Genomic DNA, 20,207 nt, shown 5'->3' with positions numbered 1-20,207 from the left:
CACAAGGGATATTAGCGATTTTTGTTCTTTTGTTTCTTCATTCACATTATCTATTGCATTGGGTTAGATACATATATGCAGTTTTTGCAGAAACCCTGCAAACTGGTTCAATGTTGAAACTAGAATTGTTCTGTTTCTCTCTTTCAGTTATACTTCCTCCTTGTATAATTGATTAGTTATCAACTGATTAACTTTTACAAAATGTCAGACACTGTTCCAGTGTTACATCTTTAAGATCTAATCTAAAAACACAATTTTTCAAACACTATTTTAACACAAGATTTTCTTGCCCAAGTCTGCCTTTGTGCGAATGCACGCATTGTCTTTGTGTGTGCGCACATTGTATTTTACTTTTTTTTAGTGAGTTTTTATTTTTTGTCTTTTATTATTCATATAATTTAGTTTGTATCTTAAACATTCTTTTCTGTAACTAATTCATACCACATGTACCATTAAATGCACGAAGTGCAGCAGGGTAAGCACCAAATAAATGTATATTATCAGTAGTAGTAATTATATTTATATCACTTAATACGGAAAGACGTAAAATTGAACACCACAGAGAGAGGGAGAGAGAGAGAGAGAGAAAGGCGACAGTGAGTTGTGAATGACATGACATCTACTTCCTTCTCACCGATTGGCAGAAGTGCCAGAGTTGTCGATTGTCAAAGAAATGGACAATGTGCCTAAACTCTAATGCGTAAGCACGATTCCTTCAAACGAATGGTGGCCTGCCAAAACAGACCATTAACTAACCACTTAGGGATGAAATCATTACCACACTAAACTACAAGGGCAAAGCAGACGAGTTTATCACAATCCATTTTATTTTCAATGGTTTTTTCCTTTGAAGAGTTTGACAAAAGAGTTATCCCCTCTCTCTGTGTCTGACCATAGACACTTGAATGAGATATTGGTGTCTATGCTCTAACGCCTGCAACATCTCCTTGCCCGATGTGTGGCGAAAGCCCAGATTGGCCAGGAAATTTAGATTAAAATTTGCGTTAGGTCAAAATGTCTGCAACAAAAGCGTTCTTTTTACGATAAAATGGATAAAATCATACTGATCACACTGATATAAAGTTGACCACAATAGGGGGGCGGGAACATAAGTAGATTTTGATTTTTAATGTCCAGAATCAAATGTTTTTATTACTTCTGCCTGTGTGAGAGCGCCTTACAAGAGTCGCAAGGCAAGAACATGCGAAGGTTACGCAAGCGCCAGAGGAAAGCGTTCAGCGCGGTACAGTGCATGTGACTTCACTGCTGCCACGCTGATGCTGATCTGTGAGCAGGTCACTGCGGCAGACAACTGATTCTGAACAGAAAGCTAGGAACAGAGCTCTTTGGGGTCAAAAGGAAACAAACATTTTCAATATAATGTATTTTGTACTAAATTTGTCAGAAGACGCAAATCCGCTTTTGTGAATGTTATCCAGTTTCTTACCATTCATGACATATCATAAAGAATGAAATCGGTATTATACCAACTGCAAAGGTGAAATTACGAAGGCAGCACGGGATAATTTAGTTCGTAAGTACAATTTTGTTGATATTTTACGCAATGCACAACTTGGATATACTCCATCAGTGCTCTGCTTACTGAACGTGTAGAATATAAATCTCTAAATATGTGTTCTTTTTTCTTCTTCCGTAGCCGGAGCGGCCACAACTGATCAACACTCTGATTCTTATGTCGCTGTTCAGTGAAAGGGGGGGCCTACCAGTCAGCGCTTAACAAATAAAATACAATACAATAAAATAAAATAAATTTGCATTGCCAGTTTTGCTGCCACCTGGACTGAAGACACACCACACAGTCTTTTTGGGTCTCTTCTCACAAGATCCCTCCACATACATTGCCAGTCTTGCTGCCACCAAGACACACCATTCGGTCATAACTCAGTGAAGTCCCCTCTCAAAGGATCCACTTATTTTTATCTTTCTTCCTTTCTTTTTTATCTAATGAATTATAAGAACATTTAAAGGTTTGCTCCGCCATTTCATCTCCCCTGGGCCCCCCAGAGCTAATCCCCAGAGCGACCCAGTTGAGCCAAGCCGAGCTTTTTGGACTAAGTTTCAGTTCTAATTTACCATCCCCACCCTTCCCCTCCTCCACCCTCCCCTCCCTCCATCTGCTTATGGATCAGTATCGTGTCTGCTGGAGGCCCCTTGTTCGGTTTCAATGAACATTATCGGAGATCTGTCCAGACAATAAATTCGGAAAGTACTGGAGAGCAGATGATGGCAAAATTGAACATCATGTCTTGATGTGAAAAGAACGGTATGAATTACATATTTTTCTTTGGAAATGAACCGGTATTTGCAAATGTTACTCACGAACCCTGGCGCAGTGGACGTCGATTTTGCGTGGGATATAAATAATAATAATAATGATAACAATGGATCATAAATTTTATTAATGATTATGTAAAACTTTGTTGTAACACGTGTAACCGGCATTGAATCCAAGTTACCTAAACTAACTTTCCCGACATAGATGTTTGAATTACTGGATTTATGATAATGATAGTAATGAATCTATCATGTGATCCTTAGCCAATGCAATGCATTCAAACAAAGCCTGTACAAAATTATGTTGTTTTTTTTTAATGATTACCTAAAACCTTATGACATATGTAACATGGAACCCAACCCAACCCTGGATGATTTTATTTTTCAGAAACACTGCAGGCACTCCATTTTCACATCAATTCTCCCCAGTGTTTAACTATTTAAAGTACTACTGTTCATCTTATTATGAAATGGGAATTGTATGATTTATATCACTTGACAAAAGTTTTCCTCTTTATCTGAAGAATTGTGATCGAAACACCGGATTCTTTGTATCTTTCTATTCGATCAATCAAACGAGAAAACTGGTTAGCGTTATCCCAACAGTGAACAAATATGTAGGATGACAGAAAAACAAAATGTAATAAAAGTAACACTATGAGAAAAAACAAAACCAAACAACAACAGCAATAACAACAACAAACAACAACTAAAAATAAGGAATTTTATTATCCGCTGCGTAAAGCAGAACCGAAGAACATGTATAAGCAATGTTGACGTTTTCTTCTTAGTGAGATAAACAGAATATATTGTAGTGGACGTAATCATAACGCCGTTTAAATAATGGTTTTTTAATATTTTTTTTAATAAATAGTTTTATTATAGTCTCGATTATTCTCAGTTTTATTTTAGCAGTAAAAAAGGAGACTTTGCCATCCCTTCAAGCACACCACAGCACATGGTAGATCTGCACGAACCAGTCCAGGCCTATGAGCTGAAAGAAACGATCAGTTCAATTTTTCTTTGATGTTCATTCCAGTTAATTCAGTGTACATTTTAGAATATTTTTATGCAGTAAACACGTCGATGGTGTAGTTAGTATCACTGTATATGTTCTGTCCAGAATTTGTATTTCTTTCCTTGTGATTGTGAACGAGAAATACGAGGTCATGTCGTCTTCGAATACAATCTACCTTTGGCCCAACTCAGTGGGAAGCGGTTTTTAGAATTTTCAGATTTCGGGACGAACCTCAACGAAATGAACTGTTAATGAATAGGTAAAACAGCTTAATTCGGGAGACTTACTACCTCAGCGCTGTTATTGGTATGACTGTGAACCCTTTTTTTCCATACTATGTTTAAGTCAAATTTGGTCATGGCAGACAAAGTATTTCCAGAGAAAATGTCAATGTTAAAGTTTACCACAGACACACAAACACACTCACACAGACAACCGATCACCGGGTTAAAACATAGACTCACTTTGCTTAAAAGTATATGAAATACATTCAGTTGATTTTTTTTTCATTTTTTATAATTTTTTTTTATCGTACGTTGAAATATGCTCTGTATTTGATATGATAAAACTTTGGGTTAAAAAAAAGAAGAAAAAAAAGAAGTCACAAAGATTCGAACCAAGCATGTTCGGGAAGTTTTACGCACAGCTCTAACCAGCATCTACAAATGATGTTAAAAAATGAGTATTAAATCATGTTGTTGTTTTTTAGCGTGATAAATCGGTTACTATATTCGAGGTGATAACGCCGTTTAAATAAATCATGTTATTTTGGTATACCTCGAGCATTTAAGAAATTCTTTAAAGTCCAAGGAGACGTTGCCATCCCGGCCTCAAGCACACTGTAACATTTAGCCGTTTCCTCTGCATCTAGATAGATGATCAACAGGCTTAAATCAGTTACACTCGCCAGGAAACTTCAACATAGTTGATTCAATTCCTCTTTAAGTTTAATCTAGTTAGTTCAGTATCCACTCTGAGTTAAAATTTATTTATGCAGTTAACTGCTATCTGGAATAATTAACATGTATATTACGGAAATCAGTTTGGGCTGGTGTAACGAAGCCATGGCAGAAGGTCGTGATGACAGAAGACAGGGAATGTTTGAAACTGATCTATATTTATTATTGTAAAACAATGAAATACCGATCAGTCTGGGCGGCTTTAGCTGGATGGAATTGCTTCGTTCCTTGGCCTTCTAATACACAGCTTTGGTTCTGGAACGTGACGCCGGCCCCACTCCCATCACCCCTCCCGTATCCCGGCCCACGACCCCACTCCCACCACTGATCCGCATTCAGTTTTCGGTTTTGTTCGTATATTCTCATCAGTAATCACGATTGAATCATTAATTGGCTTTGCCTATTGTCTTTTGTTTCACTGTAGATAATTTTTAGTTCAGAAAGAAATCCATCTTTTTTGGGATGAAATAACAACCTTCACTGGCCCTCATTTGTGCTCGGTCGTTTTTGTTCACAATAAGAGTACAAACACTGAAATGGTTTGCTAGTATTGTGAGCTTTTGAGGCAAGGTATAAGCTTTGGCAGTTAGTTTGACGCAGCATATCAATAAAAATCCTCGACATTTAACTTCCAAGATCTCATCCAATGACTGACCTTATAGGTGAATAAGCGAGCTTAAGAGCTTAGTGTTACCCATGGGCCTATTAACACATATCGATGCAAATAATATTTTCTGCTTTTCGTCAGATATGAGTATTTGTAGAAATGAAAATTGCATGTTTGAAACAGAACAATTCTATCTGAAGCAGCCAATGTACCAGTTATTTCACTCCCCCCCTGCACCCCCCCATACACACATAATTATAGATCTTGATCAAATTGTGTGTGTGTGTGTGTGTGTTTCCCAGATCATCCGTTTCTTTTCTTCTTTGTTTTCTTTTTAATTCCCTTGTTGGATTAAGTACATGTCACAAGTGAGTCTTGAAAGCCTTGCCTCTTGTTTTGTACATTATTTAACTCAATTTTAATGCGGATTCAGTCACGAAACTCAGTAATGTGACACCATCTTGCTTTTTCCGTTTTTGTCCCACAAACCATGGAAATGTAAACAATAAGTGCAATAATTTAGGATGCTAAAATTGGGCATTGCCAGGTAAAGTCATCACCGAAGAGTACGCTTGCCTGCTACCCTGATATGGTTTAACGTGATCTGTGTGACAAACTCCGTTTTTGTTCAACGTGTCTGTAACAGTCGAAATCATTTCCGGGTTCAGAAGTCGTTTGGAAGCCTCGTTTTAGAGTCTGTCTGCCTGCAGACCTCTACCGGAACTGGTGAACTATATCGCTCCCTACTGACAAAGCAAGCACCTGTGTTTCTTTGGTACGAACTCCTCAGGTGAGAGGGCTTTTGATCAGTAATAGTTTCCAAAGTGTTCTAGGTAAGGTTGAAGATAATTATTATAACTTTTTGCACAAACTTCTTGGCAAGCAGATTGGCCAGGCTCTCTTTCATCAACGTTGTAACTGTTCCTCCTTGTTCGTACTTCGGTCATTAACTTCAAGTTCATCCGTTAAGATTTTTTTTGTTTTTTTTTTGCCTTTTCCACATTCTTCCCCTCACTCCTCAGTGTGACCGGAGGAGTGAATGTCCACGGCTTATTGTGAACTTTACTCATTCTTTCTTGAGGGGAATTTTTTTCCGGATTGTTTTAAGATTGCTTGAAAGTATCAACGTCAGAATGTGTCAAAAAAGAGAAAAAAGTGGTTTGATCATTCATGTCTAGGACTGTATCACTTTAATTAGTTTAAGTTTATATCAGTTTTATCACATGTGTAAGTTTGAGAGTATTAGATAATTTTATTTTTTTTATTGTTGTATTTAGAGTTATGTTTAAACATTGTAAGCTGCGGAAAATTGATAAACAAATAATTTTTGACTGGTCAAGAATGTGTAATGGGCCAACAGTTTTTGATCTCAAGACAGAATGAGTAGTCTTCACAAGGCTTGGACGTTCACTCTGTCAGTCACACACAGGAGTGGAAGTGAAGAAATGTGGACATTGCCATGAAATGTTCATAGTGTGGGAATATGTTTTGACTATATAGAGACCAAGTAATAAATGATAATAATGAGTACCATTTATTTAGTGCCCATCCAAGTAGGGTAATAACAGTGTAGTTTTGTAAGCCACTTCTGGACAACTGCTACTGGTAAATTCATAATATTGTACGATATTTTTCAAATTTTGTGCATGACTAACTTTCTTTGTTTAACACCTATCTACCCATCCACTCTCCCTTCTCCATCAGCCCATGGAACTGTATTGCTCATTCACTTGTTAACACAGACAGAAACACCCACCCACACCACCCACCCATACCACACACACACACACACACACACACGAAGTATCTTCTTTGGCACTGCTCAATGTAGCTACCATGAAATTGGTACATGGCTCATTTTATGACTAAGCCATGTGCTATTCAAATGCGCTTCAGAAATCCAAAGAATTTTTTAAAGAATAGGGTTATTGGGCAGACTAATACTAGTAGTATTAATATTTTCCACTGTGGATCATTCATTTGCTGTGGTGCATCAAAGGGTAGCAACACACACACACACACACACACACACACACACACACACACACACACACACATCACAACAAAAGAGACAGAAAAATGTTGCTGAGGAGATCAGCATAAGCAAAATTGAATCAGAACAATAGTTCATCCACAGGGAAACAGAGTAAAGAAGTGAGCATGGAGTTATGGAATAGGGGAGAAGGTAAAGAATGTTTCAGGGTGGGCAGGTTGTGGTAGTGGAAGGTGTTGGCAGTATACTGTGAACTTAAAAAGAAAGGTTATGTAACATTGTTTTAACTTCAATTTCTGGTCACATTCCTAGCATTTTTTCATACAGAGCTACCTGCCAAGAATGCCCTTGGTAAAGTAAGGTTATGTAACATTATTTAACTTCAGTTTCTGGTCACATTCCTAACATTTTGTCATTCAGAGTTACTTGCCAAGAATGCCATTTGTAGCACAATTTCTTGAACCACAGATCCAGACTGACAGAGACCTCTGACAGGAATGAAAATCAAAAACTGGCACCCAGTTCTTTCAGATTCATGCCAGTTCTACAGGAATTTCTTCCATCTTCCAAGGGAAATTAGAAAGAAAGTATGTTTTATTGCACAGAGCATATCAATGGCTCTCCTTTTTCAAAGGTGAAGATACTGGATGGTGCATACCTGTAACCTTTAGGTTGAAGGTCAAGGTCAAAGCAGTATAATGTAAAAGTTTGAAAAGTGTTGTTCTGCAAGCTGGGGAGCAACCCCCTCCCCAACCACCTCCCAACCCCAGTCTCCCCGGAACAGGTATCGAGATGGCTGCCGTCAAAAGACGGCGCTAGCTAGCGGGACAAAGGGGAGGTTACCTACTTCCGGGAGGTTATCGGCCGTAGTTGCTCTCTTTTTCTCCGCATAGGTGGATAGTAGTTTGCACAGGACAGGAATGTCACACCCCTGCCGGAGTCTGCACTAGTTGGGTCACGGTAAGTATGTTATTTAAACGTAATTTTAGATAGAAAATTTCCTTTAATGCCGATTTCAACTTACACTTCATTCAACTGATATTCCAGTTTTTATGTACATGTCTGCTCAGGGTGTCCATTATTTTTGGTGTTTTGTCCCTCATTTGTTTGACTCTTTTGCATAAACAAAGTGAGTTTGTGCTATAACCCAGTGTTTTTGTGTTTTTTTTGTTTTGTTTTGTTTTTGTTTTTTGCTCTGTGTGTGTGTGTGTGTGTGTGTGTGTGTGTGTGTGTGTGTGTGTGTATGTGTGAAACTTTAAAAAATTCATTTTCTCTTGAAATACTTTGTCAGTACCAAACTTTTATTAAACATAGTAGAGCAGAGATTAGTCATACCAATAATAGGTTGTAAGTCTTCGGATAAAGCTGTATTTCTGAATCATGAATGGTTTATTTTGTTCAGGCTCCAGATGAAAAAAGAAAGGGCTCTTCCCAGTTCAAGGAATGTATACATGTGCAGATTTGAAGATGGTATTACATCATTTTTCTTGTTTGCAAATAAAAGAAATACAAATTCTGGACAGAACACATACAGTAACACTATCTACACCATTGATGTATTTAAGTAGAAGTACTGCATTTGAATATTTTAAGTTAATACTGATTCAAGAAGAATGAACATGAAAAGAAATTGAATTGACAATACCTGTCAGTTTCGATAGGCCCAGTGTACACCATTCTGAACAGATCTGGAGAAAATGCCAGGTGATGGCAATGTCTTCCTTACACAAGTTACAGCATTATTTCTTAAATAAGCGAGATAATCAAACGAGCATGATTAAACGGTTATCACTTTGTATACAATAATCAATTTATTTATTGCACTAAAAGAACCCAAACAAACAAAAGAAGCAAAAAACCAAAGAAAAATAATAAGTTTAAATATTAGTTTTGTTTGTTAGTAGTACTAAGTAGTAGTCAGATGTACTTTAGCTGTAAATCTTATTGCTTCCGACCCAAACATGTATGGTTCGATCCCACTCCAAGGCCCCCCCCCTCCACCCCCCCCCCCCAACCCCCCTCCTTTTTTTTTTTGTCTTCAAGGCCTTGTCTCTTTTGTTTTTAAAATCTAATATAATGTTTTTTTCAACATTAGCAGTTTCCTTTCACTTCACTGTTTCATTTTTTACTCCTATGTAAAGTTAGTTGCAGTTGGCTGAAAAGTCTCTTTAGATAACCAGTGAATATCACTGCAACATACTCGGCAGTAGAGTTAGTTTCCTCTCTTCTATGTGGCAGATGCAGGATTTTTATTTTTGTTTTTTGTTGCTGTTTTTTGCTGTTTTATCTCAGTGTGCCATTTGATTGACACTGTTCACACATGACTTATCCTGAACTCTCCCCCACAACTCCCGACTTCCCACATAGTGTATACATCCACATACTGACACAGTAACCTCCAGGCTTATTCTGTTTTAGTCCCAGTGCAGGCAGTCTACAGGGAGTTACCAGTATTAAGATCTACATGAAACCACATATGAGAGGAGACCATGCGTTGCTTTTGAGTCACTTTAATGGTGTTTAATAGTGTGCCTATTCTGATACAACAGAAACAAGACAGATCGAATAAGCCTACTTGGTCCTACTGATGACAACAGTGAATAATTGTTCAGTTGTAGAGCCAGAGTGAGTGAATCATTCCCTTGCCACCATGTTCCTTGAAATGAATCATAGAGCCATGAATCCACCAACACTGAAGTCTTTGACACAAACTCACCTGATGAGGGCATGAAACTAATGAAAGGCCAAAGATCATTTTCTGTACATTTTTAGATTTTATGATGAGGATGGTGATGAGGATGATGATGCTGTCGCTGTGGAAACACTATGCATTTCATTTTTTGACTGTGCAACAAGGCTGCATTTTTTCATTACATACCCCATTGTCAGCCAGGTCTGAGAGGTACAGACACCTGCAATGTTACTGTTAGTGAGGAATTTTTAGAGCTCTTCATAAAGTACATTCCAAATGACTTGACATCGAGGACTGTTGAGCATGTGGCTCTAATTTCTCCTTTTAAGCTCATAGCAACCAATCATTGGCCCAAAAACCCAATAGTGAAAGCCTTGGATAGTGGTAGCATACAAATCCACATGTTCCCAGTCGTCTGTTTTTGTTTTTATACCATAGAATTATAGCCATAGATTGTTTGGGGGGAAAGGTTAAGAAAGTTTCTTTTTGACTCACTTGTGTAAACAAAGTGAGTCTTTGACTCACTTGTGTAAACAAAGTGAGTCTATGTTTTAACCCGGTGTTCGGTTGTCTCTGTGTGTGTGTGTGTGTCTGTGGTAAACTTTAACATCGACATTTTCTCTGCAAATACTTTGTCAGTTGACACCAAATTTGGCATAAAAATAGGAAAAATTCAGTTCTTTCCAGTCATCTTGTTTAAAACAATATTGCACCTCTGGGATGGGCACAAAAAATAAAAAATGAAGCCTAATTATATGCAAACTGCATTTACTGTTATATTTATATTTTTTGTATTCTCTAAACTTGACATTTTGATCTGAAATTCTTTTTTTTTTTTTTTTTTTTTTTTTTTTTTTTTGCTGCCCCATCATCTGCGCCGTTTCAGTGGCATTACTCCCATGCCGCTCATTTAGATTCCCCCATACACGGCCACACCCGGGTTCGTCCATCGCAGTTCCGGCGTCGGCAGTCCACAGGGAACCATCCATGTTAGGTTGCCTGGAGGCCACACACCAGAGGAGACCCTGCACTGCTGCTGAGTCACTTCGGTGGTGTTCAGTGGTGCCTGTTCTGTTTTAACGTACTTAGGACACCACCTACTAAGCCCCCTACTAATGACAATAATGGCTTAGTCGCGGAGCCATACTGAGTGAGCGCCTCTCCCAGAGTGGAGACCGCCACCACGTCCCTCAAACAACAGCCCCCCATGAATCTGCCGACACTGACGATATTGACAGGACTCACCCCAAGCACGTAAGTGGAGGGGTATTGAAACTGAGGTCCCCATGAGAGCAGGGCATGAAAGGCCACAGACTTTGAGACTATTTTGTCTATAGTGATGACGATGAAGGAGGAGGAGGATGACGATGATGATGACGATGTTGCTATGGAGGTCCATTTTGGTTTGGGACTGCGTGACAAGGCTGTACTCTACGCTTCCTGTCATAATGATATCCCGGCATTAACCAGGCTCGAGAGATACAGACACTTGCAGTGTTGGTCAGGTAATTAGAGCAACACACCCAAAGACGCATCCTTGAAGTGGATGACACTCGACTGTGTGGTCCCAGTCTCCCCATTTAAGCCCACAGCACACTCAACTCTGGGTAGGAGCCGGCCACAGGCCGAAAAACCCACCTCTGCTGGGATTCGAACCCGCGTCTTCCCAGCCGTCAGTCCGCGACGCTAACCACTTCGCCACGGCGGCTGGTCTTGATCTGATATTCTGACCCAACAACAAGAGCAGTCATTATTATCATTTTTTGTTCAAACAGGAACTTCTTTTGCTAAGCATGGAAGTTTTATTTATTTTGCAAACGTTTTGGTGCAGATAGTAAAAAGGGGAAATTACTCTGTAATTAATGCTAGGGGACTTAATTTGCTTTAACTGATCTTTCTCATTTAAACATTACATTTTGAAATTATACTCAATACATAAAAAGCTTGGATTTTTTAAAGTGTATCACAAGCGAGTCTTGAAGGCCTTGCCTCTCTTGTTTATTTCATGGAGTGTGATGTTCTGACAGTAGTGTGAACAGTGATAATTGATATGTGATCTGACTGAAACTGTAAAAGACTTTAGCTTTAACTGTGCTTATTTCATTGGTTTTGAAGCATTTTGTTGATTGTCAGAAGGCACCAGCAGAGGTCTTTCCTTTTCTTTGAATGGTTTTATTGACACTTGTGTAAACAAAATGAGTCAATGTTATAACCCTTTGTTTGGTTGTGTGTGTGAGTGTGTGTGTGTGTGTGACTGTGTGTGTGTGTGTGTGACTGTGTGTGTGTGTGTGTGTGACTGTGTGTGTGTGCGTGTCTGTCTTTCTATATGTAGGTCAGTCCATTGAAACGGGTCCATTTGTGTTACATTGGGATCAAAAATTAAAATTGCTATTTTGCCTTCAAAACTCATCATATATTGTAGGACTTTATATCCTTACATATATTTTAAGTAAATTGGAACAAGAGATTGCTTGTAAATCTTTTCATATGGTGTTGTTTATGGCATGTGTCAGGAGTCTTGGTTGTAACATTGACGCTGAACTGTACTGCCACGTAATTAGTTTAACTATTTTCTGTGGTCCAATGAATTATATCGATACTGATTACAAGTGCTGACTAGCACATTTGACATAAATACTAAAATAGGAATAGGTTTTAACAAGCCACTTGCAAGTATGTTCTACATAATTTTTGCAGGTTGCCGACACTACACCCTCACACATTGGTTGCCTACACCCTCACACATTCACACAATTTTCTTCTTCACACCTGAGGAAGCCAGAAGGCATTACATTACATATACTATTGTTGTTGTTGTTTTTTCAAATAGTGGCATAACAAAAAACTAAACACGCTAGTTACATTTGATCTTGATGAGCAGCCAGTCAGTTTTATTATATCTTGGTTGTAACACACATCACGTGTCTTAACTTGGTGGTAACACAGCCATCACATACAGGTAACTGTTTACATTTGTATAATTTTAGATGATAAATATGATATTGCTAATTACACTCTTGTGTTTCATGAGCATGCAATTAACTTATTGTCTTGGTTGTAACACAGACGTCAGATAATTTAATTAAGAATTTACTAAATAAGCACTTATTCAATCAACAAGAGACAAAAATAAGAGAGTTGAAAACAGCAAATTAAAAAAAAAAAAAGCCCCCCCCCCCTTCCCCCCAAAAAAAAGAAAGGAAAAAAAGCGAGAAAAGACAGTGTCCTCTGGCACTGAGATCAGGGACTGGCTTTATCTTTTCACATTATCTTCATCGGCACATGGATTATATTCTTTGTTGGCTAAGTATGATATTTTCCATGTGCTTTTGGTCACTGGATCTGCAACTCTTGTTTTTCTTCACGTGTTCATTATGGTGCAGCACCTGAAACAAAATAAAATTGTATATAAAATCCAAGATTGGACAGAAGCTGGAAGATGCAAAGGCAAGTGAAATAGTATTTGTTCTTCAGCAGTAAAGTACTGTGCTACAATGACCTTATAGTAATACTGCCTTCCCTTTCATACCAAAAATAGTGACAAGTGTGAAAATAACAAAACTAGGTATTTCTTGAATTTAAACTCAGTAATTACAGCAATGAATAACAAAAAATCAAGTCAATTTCTCAGAACAGCTTAAGTTTGTCAGTTGATGCCAACCATGGTGATGTCAACCTGACTACTAAAATAGCAAATGTATCATTTTCAATTTTTGAAATAATCTAAACAAAACAAAAAAATAATGTGCATGAAAATTACTAAATTACTGGCAATTTTTACTGATATTACAGTAAGATAAAAAAAAAAAATAAAAAAAAATCGAGTGAGCTTTTCTGCACAGCTTTCGTTTGCATTTTGACACCAATCACAGTGACGTCAGCTTTACGACCAAGATAGCAAATGTATCATTTTCGATTTTTTGAAATGATGTCCTACTGACAAGAAAATAATCTGCATTATGTGGTTTTGAGTCGGCAATTTTCGGTTCAGAATTTTCATTCAAACAGCTTTCAACCAAGAAGAACGATATGATAAATTAAGAATAAAACCAAACATTTTAAACAGCCACTTACCTGCTTACAACATTCAAATTTGCTGTGTATTGCTGGTAACTGCGACTAATTCTTGTGCAAGGTGGCCGGTTTTCTTGGTTGTAACCAACGTTTTATAGCTGGACACCATCACGTTTAACAGCTGGCACACTTTTTTTTTTCAGCTAATCACAAGCATTGATACAAAGACAAGGGCTTGCAGGGTCATTCTGCGAACATGAAGCAGTTCGAAGCTTTGAAAAGCCTTAGTATGATGTAAAAGATAGTCCAAGAGAAATCTTGGTTGTAATTCAAGTTGTTGATGCTAACCAAACGACCACTTTTTAGATGTTTAAACTAGCATATTTGCTGTTTTTAGAACAATTAAAGAGTATGATATGTTTAGTTTGTGTCATAGATTTCAGTCAGTGTGAAGTCAGTCAAGTAATTTGCTAATGTTTGTATTTATCTGCATGGTGTTTTTGACAACTGATGTGCTGACTCCTTGGGTTACAACCACGATGTGAATTTTTTATTTAGTTTAATTAATTTTGAATGGATGTATGCTTTTCATTATGTATGCACATAGACTTTAACTTTCACAAAAACAAACTGATGCAGAACTTCATTTAACAAAATGGCGGCAAGATATGGTTGATTTCACTGCCATTCTGACCATTTTCCACCCGAACAAATGATATACAGTATTTTGTTGTTCATAGTGTTTATTCAATGCATGTCTTGTATAATCAAAAGTAATTGTGTGTAAAATGAAACAAAAGTGTGAATAATGTACACCTTTTAATGAACACCCCCCTTTCCCTCACATAACCCCCCACTGGTACCCATTTCAGGAGACTGAACCATGTATGTATGTGTGTTCTTGGTAAACTGTGACATTGCCATTTTCTCTGGAAATACTTTGCCAATACCAAATTTGGCTAAAACATAGTAGAAAAAATCTTCATTCCAATAATAGGTTGTAAGTCTCCCAAATTAACTAAGTTATATTTCCAGATCATTAACAGTTTGTTTCGTTGAGGCTCATTTCGGAAAAACACCACATTACCACTTCCCAGTTGCTGGAACTTAGGCTATGCTTGGTAAGAAGATGACATGACCTCATTTTTCTTGTTCGCAATTAAAAGAAAATAAATACAAATTCTGGAGAGAACACATACAGTGAACCAAAATACACCATTGACATGTTTATTACATATGAGTATTCTAATAATGTGGACACTGAATTAACTAGAGTGAACATAAAAGAAAAACTGAATCAACCGTTTCCTTAGTTTCGGACAGCCTTGCCTTGTCTTGTCAAAGTTTACCAAGGACACACATGCACGCGCGAGCGCGCACACACACACACACCTGAACATCGCACTATAACATAGACTCACTTTGTTTACACAAGTGAGTCAAAAACTAGTCAACACATCACAGATTGGAGAAAGACAAATGAATAAGGAAAGGAGGAAGAAAGGAAAAGCAGGAATAAGGAAAGGACGAAGAAATGAAAAGCAGCTTTTGGCACATTGTTTATAAGTTTTGCAAGTTTCAGTCAGATTTCTTCCCTCAGACATCTTTTTGAGACATTAGTTAAATAAATTTTGTTTTTTCTTTTTCTTTTATTTGACAAAGTGGCAGGCAGATGTTTAACTCTAGTTTTATAGAATGATATGTTGTTTTCTGGACTTTCAATAGTCTGCCCAACAGTAAATGTCCTGTTAGGTGTGTTGGTAATATATAGAGTATCTTACCATGAGGGATATTGTTTAACTTACATTGTTACTGTACACACACATGTATGACAAAGGAATTGTTGATTCATGGACTGTGTGTGTGTGGTGTGGGATGGGGAGGGGTACATACACTTTTGTTATAAATCTCACTATCTATAATTCTCCTTGTCAGTCTTGATTGTGCTTAAAACAAATCTAGTTCCTTACCGTTGACTATGTCTATTGTTGCTGACATGTGCAGACAAAGGACCCGAGCATATGGTGACATTCCATCCTGACTCACTGCTTCTCAGCGTCAGCCCGAGCGAGTCTGGTAGTTTGGATCAATGTGAAGTTCAGCCAGTGGGTAGTACTGCATTGCCATGTGTTTGTACTGAGAGTGAGACCAGTTTGTGGGCCTTAGATGCCTTAGGCCAGGACAGCAGCATGAAGTGATGTGCAGATCATGTAGTGCACAAGTGTGGTTGTTATCTTTGTCATCAGCATCACAATGAATGGGTTAAATGTGGGGGGGAAATACACCCCCTCAAGCACCATCAGGACGGAGCCACTGACTAGCAAGTACACCATTCAGGGGGATATTGGCAGGTAAGATTGTTTGTTCCAGTCACCTGTTCAAAATTGAGCTCTTGCGGCTGCTGTCAGAACAGGGGGCTTTGTCTATTAACTCCTAAATCTTGTATTAAAATATATATATATATATATATTATTCTTGTTGAAATTGTTTAAATAGAAGCACAGTTCTAACATGTGTGCATCTTGCCAGCTGTCATAGCCTCTCCCCATCTTTCTGCTCTCTCCCCATCCCTTAGATTTAGAACTAATAAAAATGAGATTGTTGTTTTCTGGTCTGGAGAGTGCATTGGATGCAGACAGATCTAACATAGAAACCTGGATTAGAACCCCTGATTCTTCAGACCACAAAGGCTCTTCTGATTTGTGTTTTCTCCTATACATTCTCAGTTTTCTATTTTTTTTATTTTTATTTTATTCACTCTCCCCCTTCTTTGTTCCTTTGATAGTTTGCAGATACACACACACACGCACACGTACACACACACAGACACACACACACACACACACATACACACACACACACACGCACACACACACACTGACATGCAGAACATCAACAGAACATGAAACACACACACACAGTGACACACACACACACACAGTGACACACACACACACACACACACACACACACACACACACACACACAGTGACACACACACGCACACACACACACACACACACACAGAGATAGACATTAAATGAAATTGAACACACACACACACACACACACACACACACACACACAGAATATCGCTGTATTATCTGTTTTTAGTTAGAAAGGTGGAGAAATACTCAGTAGAAATGCCTTAGAATGGCGAGCAGCAGCAGCATTCATTAAAATGTAAGTAAGAAAACCCAAAAAAACCCAAAAAACCAAACCTACTCCTGTCCCTGTAAAGTCATCAGCAAAGGGCATTTTCCACTGATTAATTCAGCAGCAAGAAAATAGTGAAAACTGCAGTACTTAAACATACTTTTTCTTTTCTGTTTTAACCTGCTTTTTCTGGAAGACAAATGCTACCACCATTGCTGTTTTCTGTAAAGTGAAGGTGGTGTTGTAGGAGAAAGGAGTGGGTGTTGAGTTTATAGGAGGATGAGATGGGCGGGGTAAAAGTACTCGACACCGACACCGGTTTCCAGTGTAGTTGATCACACTGGGAGAATGGACATGGTTGATTACACAATGTCTTTCCACCCTGAAGAAAGAAACCCATCTTGCTTACTTAGCCCTCAGAGTTTTTACAGGTTTCTGCCTCACAGATTTGCACCTCTTTATTTGTGGTGAGAAAGCATGAATTTTAATGAGGTTCAGGTATATGGTGAACATTCCAGATGATTATTCTGTGAGCGCATTCTTGTGTATGGACATGCCCATATAGGTTTGTGTGTATGTGAGAGAGGTGTGTATATGTTAATGTGTATGTGAGCATGACGCTGTGTGTGCTTGCGTGTGTATGTGTGTGACTTATGGTGTATATGAGTACATGTGTTTCGTGTTTACATGTGCATTGTGTTGATGTGTTATTGTGTGCAATAAATATAACTTAAACATTACTACAGACCAATTTATGCATGTGCCTCCATGGATATACTTGTAGGTGTATACATTTTTACTTGAAAAATATGGTTGCACTTGATCAGTGGCATAAAAATGTGTTAATTCTTTTTCAGTTCACGTTTTTTGTACTTCACATGATATGGTATGACACACACACACACACACACACACACTCACACTCACACACACACACACACACACACACACACAGAGGGAGAGAGAGAGAGAGAGAGAGAGAGAGAGAGAGAGAGTTAATAATAATGATAATTGGGCATTTCGACAGCACTTTCCCATTGGCTCAAAGCACTTGACATTTACAAGAAAATAGAATGATCATTGAGAAGAAAGTTAAACTAGATCTTTAAAGGCAGGCACATACTCACACTGCTACACTGTCATACATACACAAATATGCAAACGGACATGTACGCACACACACACACACATTTGATAGTGTGCATGTGTTTTGTGTAAGTACAACTGTGTTAGAATAACAGTGAATCACATTGAATCAGTGAATGTGTTTAGTTTCATTTGCTTAATCCATTTTAAATAACACGCAGTTTGGCTGTGTATGTATGTGTTAGTTCATGTTGTAAATCTGTTATCTTCAGTCCAGTGCATTAGAAAGAAGTAAAAGATTCTTTTCTTAACCATGTCTCTGTTCTCTTTGTGCTGTCTTGAGGTGAATCCTGAAAACAAACCAGTCAGTTTGTGTTTGTATCTGACTAGGCTGTCAGGATTTGGAATGAAAATGGGGCCATGTGTCATTGACTGGACTCCTGGACTCTTTATCCCTCTTGAGGTGTTGTTTCAGGATTGAGTGGAAGGGGACAGCAAGGTGGGGCAGAAGAGAATTAAATCACACAAAAAACAATATGAAAAAAAAAAAAAAATCTGAATACCATGGGTGAAAAGAGACAAGGTCAAACGTCGTACTTGCAGCAAAGCTGGCCAGTTGTTGAAATCACAAGGTGGATGTATCTTTTCCTGTTCATTGCCATGCTAACAGTTACGTTGTTATAAATTATACAAATTTCTTTGCTTTACTGTAATGTGAGACACGCCTAAAACTGATGTGATGATTGTGAAAACTTCCTTGTTGGTTTTTTCCCCCCTGAGTATGTGGTGGGTGTATGTGTGCTGGCACATTTGTGCATGTGTATGTTAATGCAATCATCTGTGCATTTGTATGGGTGTGGGTGTGGGTAGGTGTGACTTAACATTTTATTGGTGTTTTAAAATGGGGGAAGAGTGGAAAAACAAATCTAGTTGCTTCTCTGATCCTTTCCTCTCCACCCTTCACATCTCAACCTTACCAAAAAACTAAATCAGTAAATCACTAAATGACTTTAACAGTTTTGGGGCGAAATAAGGAAGAGAAGTTTAAGAAATGAAACCTTTGTCAAAATATGAACAAAACTTTCTCAACACATTTGTCCTGATGTTGACTTGTTTTCCTTTTTTTGCTCCACCAGATGCGCTCTTCAAACTGTGTTTCATAGAATGTAAAATACATTATTGCAAATAAATATGAGAATCACGACACATTTCATAGCCTGCTAGGTGGTTTGTAGTGATACGCTGACAGTATATGATAGGTGACTGTTCAGATAGTTCATTTTGTTTTGATGACAGGGGGAAGTTTGCAGTTGTGCGGAAATGTGTGGATATCACCACTGGAGAGACAGTGGCAGCCAAAGTTATCCGCAAGCGACGGAAGGGAAAGAGCTGTCGAGAGGAGATCCTGCGAGAAGTGGTCATGTTGGAATATGCCATGGCCCACCCACGGCTTGTCAGTCTCCGAGAGGTCTTTGAGACGCCATCTGAACTCATTTTGGTCACAGAGTAGTAAGAATATTTTGTTAATCTGGTAGTTATCGTAGTCTTTTTGCATTTGTCAAGTGTTCTTTTCTTTGCAAAGTGCATTACACCAGAAACATTACACCATAAATGCTATCATTGACATTTTTCTGGAGAAAGAACATATAACATGCTGTCATAATATAATCATCATTGTGGTTTTGTCTCTTGGGAACTGAGGATGACGATGTGTTGTGCCTTCATTTTACAGGCACAGACACACACACGCACACATGCACACATACATGGTGGTGTGTCCATCGAGATCGATGATGACCATCATTGTCATCCAGCTGGGGGATGGGGGGAGGGTGGTGGTGGGGTGGGGGGGAGGATGCTCATGAATCTATCTGTGAATGCGTAGATGGCTGAATAGTCCAATCTGCGCACGAAATGTTCGCTGACAGTTGGAGCAGACAAAGACAGGCATACCATTGTCAGGGAGCATGTTTGCCCGTGACTTTCTGGCCTGCCTCTTCTGAACAGCTGCAGCAGTCCTGTTGGCCTCGCACAACTTGGCGCCTTTGTGCACAGCAGCGCGCCATTTGTCACGGTCCACTGCAGATTCCTCCCAGGAGTCAGGGTTGATATCAAACGCTTTCAGAGAGACTTTCAGAGCATCTCTGAAGCGCTTCTTCTGACCTCCGTGTGATCTCTTCCCTTGTTGCAGCTCGCCATAGAAGAGCCTTTTGGGCAGCCGATGGTCTGGCATGCGCACCACGTGTCCAGCCCAGCGAAGCTGGGACTTCATCAGGATGGTGAAGATGCTGGGAAGGGTGGCTTTTGCGAGCACCTCTGTGTCTGGGGTCCTGTCTTGACACTTGATGTTCAGTAGCTTCCTGAGGCATGTTATGTGGAAGTGGTTC

At 38.8% G+C, this 20,207-nt stretch overlaps 2 protein-coding genes across 4 annotated transcripts in view; one reads left to right on the top strand and one right to left on the bottom strand.

Moving 5' to 3' along the window:
- LOC143297224 (palmitoyltransferase ZDHHC16-like) overlaps positions 1-835 on the bottom strand; it is a 52,059-nt gene extending 51,224 nt beyond the window's left edge. For all 3 annotated transcript variants that reach the window (XR_013057231.1, XM_076609452.1, XM_076609465.1), the window contains exon 1: positions 635-835. The gene's annotated coding sequence lies outside the window, so the exon portion shown is untranslated. The remainder of the gene's footprint in view (positions 1-634) is intronic.
- Positions 836-5,586: 4,751 nt separating this feature from the next.
- The window catches only part of LOC143297219 (serine/threonine-protein kinase 17B-like), a 52,441-nt gene continuing 37,820 nt past the window's right edge, over positions 5,587-20,207 (top strand). Inside the window, exons 1-3 of the mRNA XM_076609438.1 lie at positions 5,587-5,669; positions 15,583-15,929; positions 19,117-19,329. Coding sequence (XP_076465553.1) covers positions 15,832-15,929; positions 19,117-19,329 — 311 coding nt within the window. The 5' untranslated portion in view covers positions 5,587-5,669; positions 15,583-15,831. The remainder of the gene's footprint in view (positions 5,670-15,582; positions 15,930-19,116; positions 19,330-20,207) is intronic.

The sequence above is a fragment of the Babylonia areolata genome, chromosome 2 (genome assembly GCF_041734735.1).
Source record: "Babylonia areolata isolate BAREFJ2019XMU chromosome 2, ASM4173473v1, whole genome shotgun sequence".
NCBI lineage: Eukaryota > Metazoa > Mollusca > Gastropoda > Neogastropoda > Buccinidae > Babylonia > Babylonia areolata.
Note: the sequence above shows the minus strand (reverse complement) of the source record. Positions and strands in the feature narration are given on the sequence as shown.